Source organism: Bubalus kerabau, chromosome X, assembly GCF_029407905.1.
Source record: "Bubalus kerabau isolate K-KA32 ecotype Philippines breed swamp buffalo chromosome X, PCC_UOA_SB_1v2, whole genome shotgun sequence".
Lineage (NCBI taxonomy): Eukaryota > Metazoa > Chordata > Mammalia > Artiodactyla > Bovidae > Bubalus > Bubalus kerabau.
Genome location: NC_073647.1, coordinates 81,031,558 through 81,037,557, shown reverse-complemented (window position 1 = coordinate 81,037,557; position 6,000 = coordinate 81,031,558). Strand labels below are relative to the sequence as shown.

Below are 6,000 nucleotides of genomic sequence, written 5' to 3'. Positions count from 1 at the left end.
AATAATAATTTTTCAAGACACTTTAAAATGACCAAATTCAAATGTCAGTGCCATAAATAAAGTTCAATGGGAACACAGCCATGCTCATTTGTGTACATACTGTGTATGGCTGCTTTGGGGCTACAGTTGCAGACTTGAATACTTGACAGAGACCTTATAATCCTCAAAGCCTAAAATACTTATTACTTGGCTCTGCAAGTAGACAGTTTGTGTACTCCCCGTCTGCTATAGCCCAGATTCTGTGCCAGGGCTTTCATGCTGTGTCTCCTTTACGTTTCTCAAAACCTTTAATTGTATATCAGGTTATAGAGACCTGGAGAAATTATCTAGCTGACCGAGAAAAATAACATGTTTTGTTTGTAAAAATATTCAAACTATTTAGGCAAATGTAGTGTTACCTTCTCTTTCTCTTTTTAAAGGAGCGTATCCTTTCCCACCTTAAACACTGTTCAGATCAGATCAGATCAGATCAGTTGCTCAGTCGTGTCCGACTCTTTGCGACCCCATGAATCGCAGCACGCCAGGCCTCCCTGTCCATCACCAACTCCCGGAGTTCACTGAGACTCACGTCCATCGAGTCAGTGATGCCATCCAGCCATCTCATCCTCTGTCGTCCCCTTCTCCTCTTGCCCCCAATCCCTCCCAGCATCAGAGTCTTTTCCAATGAGTCAACTCTTCGCATGAGGTGGCCAAAGTGCTGGAGTTTCAGCTTTAGCATCATTCCTTCCAAAGAAATCCCAGGGCTGATCTCCTTCAGAATGGACTGGTTGGATCTCCTTGCAGTCCATACTCACTCCAAATGCTCAAGATACCAAAGCTAAATTTTCAGAACATAAGGCCCTTTGCAAATGCAATCTTTTTAGTCACATCGCATCACTTTTTTATCCACCCGTTACCACTGAATTTCTCACCGTTCTCCCATTTTGTTCAGACACAAGCTGAAAGTGACACAATCAAGAGATATTTAGTATTCACTTCATTTTGGTCCCTTGTCTACCCTTCCTTTCTATGCTTTTTTTCCCTTTACTTTCTAGATCGAATTGTCTACCACTAGGAAATATAAGAGAAGGAAATGGCAACCCACTCCAGTACTCTTGCCTAGAAAATTCCATGGATGGAAGAGCCTGGTGGGCTACAGTCCATGGGGTCACAAAGAGTCTGACACGACTGAGCGACTTCACGAGGAAATATAAAAAGAATAAAGGAGGGAAACTGCAAAATACATAAGGGTTTCATTTCGGGGAAGCATACTTCTTATCACTCAGGTCAACCTAACTGGTCAAATCCTCGAGGGTAGGACTGGTTTTTTTTAAACCTTATTCAACATCTACGAGAGGTTCAGTGGATGGCCATTCGCATATTGATTTCCCCACCTCTCCCTCTTCCTCTCCTTTAGAAACCCTGGAAAACAAAACATCTCCCCACGGAAACACCTCAGGGTCGCGCCAAGATCCAGGCTTGCGCACTGAGACTCGCCCCGCGCTGCAGCCTGGACTCGCAACTCCGCGGGGTCTCCGGGCAGAAACCCAGCGCGGGCTTCTCGATCGATCGCGCGCGCGTGCGCGCTCCCCCCCGCGGCCCCCTACCCTGCAGCAAGGGGAGCGTGACGTAATGCAACCTCAGCAAGTCAGGCGCGGTATAAAAGAGGACTAGGCGGCGCGCCTCCCAGACGCAGAGTAGCTTGTGATTGGCTCGAGCTGCGGAACCTCGGAAACCCGAATGTGAGGAGCTCGCTGATCCACAGCTGCCGCCCCCCGCAGAAATCCGGAGCGCGGTCAGAATCCAACTGGCGGCGGCGGCGGCAGGTAAGGAGACTCCTGAGGAGAGAGTACAGGGACTTGGGTCGGCTGCTCTCAGTGTCGCTCGGTTGAGGAGAGGCTCACACCCAGCGCGTTGTGTAGGGCGACGGGAACAATGGAAGTGGCGTCTAGTCCCTAAGCGTTCCCTCCCCTCGGGCAGACAGTGTTTCTCCTCAGCAGCGGGTGGCTGGGGGAATTGAGAGAATTACTTCTCCTTCAGCTGCCCTGTTTTTCCGCGAGGCCACAGCCCGCGGGGGCTAGAGCCGTCGTGGAGGCCGTCGGTGGTTTAGGGTGACGGGAAAATGGCGGAAAACAAAACGGTGAAGAATGCGGCGGCCCCCTGGCATTTTCTCTCGGCGACACTACCCACCCCCCCCATTCCTCTCAGCTGCACTTCCCCCATCTCGCTCCCGCCCCCGTCCCCGCCAGCAGCGGTTGGTAACCTTGGAAAGCGCGAGGGATAACGGCGTTTGCGAGAGGGTGGCACCGAATCGGGCATTTTAGGGGCTAGGGAGCCGTCAGAGCCTGCGGTGGGGGTGGGGGCCGTGTGCGGCAACTGTCGCCTTTGCTAAAACACCACCATTTTGGTTCCCTGCCGCCGTCTCCTGTGTAGCGGGGCAAAGGGAGCAGGATGGTGAGGGGTTGGGCAGCACGGCGTGGGTAGTATCGTGGCGACTGCTGCACCAAGTGAGGGAGGAGGGGAAAGGGTATTCTTGTCTCTTCGCTTTCTGCCTTTCCACTGCGAAGGTTCTCATTTGGTTAAAGATCCAGGGAGATGGGTAATGTATGGGAGGGCACGTGTGTGCGTTCTGCTCAGAATGATTGAAACTTGGCGTGGTCGTGGGAAAGGGAGACTGATGCGGGAAGAGGGTTGCGTCCAAAGCTGCAATACTGCTACTTGCCAGGGCTCCTTTGTCTCCTATCTCTGCTTATACTACTTTCACATTCTCTTGTTCTGCCGCCTTAGGATTTTTCTCCTGTCCCTCACCCTATTTACATCATCTAGAAGCTAGGCCCTGAATAATCTGTTCAGAGAAGACGAATGAGAGTAAAATGTGTGTGTGTTGGGGGGGGGGGGGTTTGTTTGTTTTTTGTTTTGATTTTTGTTCTGTGATTTCTGCTCCACATAAACTAAGGGAAAGATGTTTTCTTGAAGAGTATTTGGTGGTTACCTCCATTCAATAAGGATGTGAAATATGCTCTTCAGAATACTGAGAAGCCTGGCTACTGAATCCTTAACACACTGCTGTTCTCATACCCCATTCGTTATTGATCTTATTGAAACTTTCTATATGGGGAAAAAGGTGGTCCAGTTTATTTGATATTCTTACAGTGTGATAATTCCTGTAAGAGTTGCACTGTGTTAAAATTTTTACACTTCATTGAACACTAGTGCAGATTTTTTTCCTATGGATTTGGCAAGAATAAAGCTTGCCCTTGGTTGGTTCTCTTTTACTTTCCAAAATAAAATGTTGCTAGTGATTTTTAAAATATGCTTTAGGAAAGATTTTGGCTTAATCAGATGGTTGGATTCTAAGTGAAGTAACGTTGTAGGTAGTTATTTCTGTTGGAATCCCTTTGGTTGCTTTTTAGGTTAACAGTTTTGAGCATATGAACCCTTCCCAATCTCACCCTGTACATTAAAGTGTAAAGAAAAATTCTCAAGTTGTGTCAGAGATTCAGTTTAAAATGTTTTAAGGTATCTAATTGTGAATGTATTTTTACAATAGGTAAAAAGAACGTTCTTCCAAAGAAAATAACGTAGTTCAGAAGGAAAAATAACAAAAACAAAATGCTGCAGATTTTATTTTACAATATGTAAGAAAATCTACAGTTTCTTCAGGATACTCATATTAAGGTGATTAACAAATTACTTCATGTTTTATTTAATAATTAAGCAAAATTAACTGTTTAAAACATTTTAAAGGCATTTGTAATTGTTCTGTTGGTTATGTGATAAAGCATTTATTCTAATTAAATTTAAAATAGTACACTGTTTTAAATGTTGGAAATAAGTAATTATGGCATTTTAATTTCTCTCTCTGAAGACCCAGGTAGTTTGTGAACTCTCTTGACTTCATTTTGAAGGCAGAAAACAATGTGGTGTTTAAAAAAGATAACAAAAATACAGCTCAGAATGTGCTCACACATAAAGTAATTTTGTTTGAATCATTGTAATATACAGAGATGTCACCTAACTGCTGTAGGATTTTGAGATACATGACTCAAATGTTGATAAAGATTACTCTGTGAGACTTTTCCTGCCTTCTGTACACCTATAGAACTTTGAGGCAAGGAAAAAAAAAATCTTAGTGATCTCCTGTACTTAAGAATAGATTAGGCCAAACTAAAAATGAGGAAAATATTCTATAAAATTTACAGATTTTTTGGTTGATTTGCTTAGAAGCTTGTATCTGAGAGTAAAGCATACATATAGTTTTAAGAAATAACATTAAGTAACAGAATCTAATTTTAGGTTCCATACTATCTGTTGATCTTAAATATAGTATAAGTCATTTGAAATGAAATAGGTTGAGCCCTTGCTTCCAAAACTAGCATGAGGCTAGTATAGCTTTATTAATTATTAATGAAAAAATTTACAAGTAAAAGCTATTCTGAAAGAACCAATTTGCTAAATGTTTGTATGTGATTGATCTTATCTCTACTACATTTAGGAAGCAGTCATGTTTCATGAGTCCTCAAAACTGTGAGCCAAGAGATTGTAGTAGAGTAAGGCAAGAAGTCCTTACTGGCTCAAAGAACTCCAGGGAAACTGGGATAGAACATTTTTCATTATAAGTAGAACCCCGGGAGCCAGAGGTGAAACACAAGTTTATCTGCAGAGCTACGCTGCAGGGCTGAGCTGGGTCTGGAAGAAATGGATGAGAGCCACTGGATGAAATGCACTAATACTAGACACCTGAGTCCTCTAGTAATGTATAAATACCCCAACTATTGTCTGTTGTCATCTTGTTCTTTTTCTTCCTATTTAATAACCTATATTTTAACTGGAACCTCAATACTACAATTTTGTTCTTTTGCTTGTGTCTATCACTTCCCTGTGGCTCATCACCCTTTGTGCTTCTTCTCCATTATCTTTGGTTTACTTCCACTGACCCTTCTTTTATTTATGGTTGTCACATAAAGCATAAAACAAGGTTTCTTTTGTTTGTTTGCTTTGTTTTCCTTTGTAATGAGATTTGCACACCTGGTTGAGAGGCACATTTTCAATTGCATTTTTCTCAAAACAATTGACTTTGACCTAAATGCATTTAAACTATTTTAAAAAAAAACACTTCTTTTACAGAGATTTGTGAATGAACTTTACTAAGTATGGATCCAGGTGGTGGAAGTCTTGGATTGCACACATCAGACTCTAGAATGGCCCATACCATGATTATGCAGGATTTTGGTAAAGCATTTTCTTTGTTGTATTTTTTATTTGTAACTAAATATCAAAACTCTATTGGGGAAGGGGAGAATTACAATGAAAACTTGTTCCTTTGCCAGGAAAATACATTTGTAGGGCTTATTTAAGTAAATCTATGTGTCAGTAGTCTAGTTAAAATCATTCTTATAATTTTGTGGGTAGATTGAAGTAAGGAAACTTGGAATATAGTGGTAATACATCTTTGGAAATGTTAGAAAATGTTAAAATATAAAATACATTTTAAGTTGCATTGTTAATAAAGCTGGAAATGGAAGTACTTTCATCATTTCAAAGAAGTTAGATGCTTATATAGTGATAGAGGAATATCTTGCACTAGATGATTAATTATATTCTGATGCCATATACTTAGAAAGTTCTCACTGATAGCATTACCTTTTTCTTTTCTTGAAAAAAAAAAAAAAAATCCCTATTTTTGTGACCAGATTTTTCAGCGGCCTCTTAACAGTAGTCATTTTGATGAAAATGATAAGACACCCTTAACAGCAAATAATCTGAATTTGGGCAAGGTCAGTCTGAATGATAGAAGAGAGAGGTATCTGAAGTATAAGTGGCAGTGATAGAGTGGTAAGAATTACACAAAAGATCAAAGTGAGAGTAGAAGAGACAAATGGTAAATTGGGATAAAATGTAAACAGAAACATGAGATATTGTGGAATGTTAAAGATACAATTAGAAATGGGAGACTACAAAGAGGATACTTTGCTCATTTAAGAAAAGGCTATACTATTTTTAGATAATATGGTTGAATAT

The 6,000-nt window shown here is 41.4% G+C and overlaps 1 protein-coding gene across 4 annotated transcripts in view; it reads left to right on the top strand.

The window, feature by feature from the left end:
* The first annotated feature begins 1,659 nt into the window (after positions 1-1,659).
* Positions 1,660-6,000, top strand: part of ZNF711 (zinc finger protein 711) — a 28,557-nt gene continuing 24,216 nt past the window's right edge. For 2 of the 4 annotated variants that reach the window (XM_055564400.1, XM_055564396.1), the window contains exons 1-4: positions 1,660-1,805; positions 3,530-3,657; positions 4,475-4,731; positions 5,107-5,211. In XM_055564400.1, the coding sequence (XP_055420375.1) occupies positions 5,133-5,211 (79 nt within the window). In that variant the 5' untranslated portion in view covers positions 1,660-1,805; positions 3,530-3,657; positions 4,475-4,731; positions 5,107-5,132. Of the gene's footprint in view, positions 1,806-3,529; positions 3,658-4,474; positions 4,737-5,106; positions 5,212-6,000 lie in introns of all 4 variants that reach the window. The other 2 variants (XM_055564398.1, XM_055564397.1) reach the window with 2 other exon arrangements.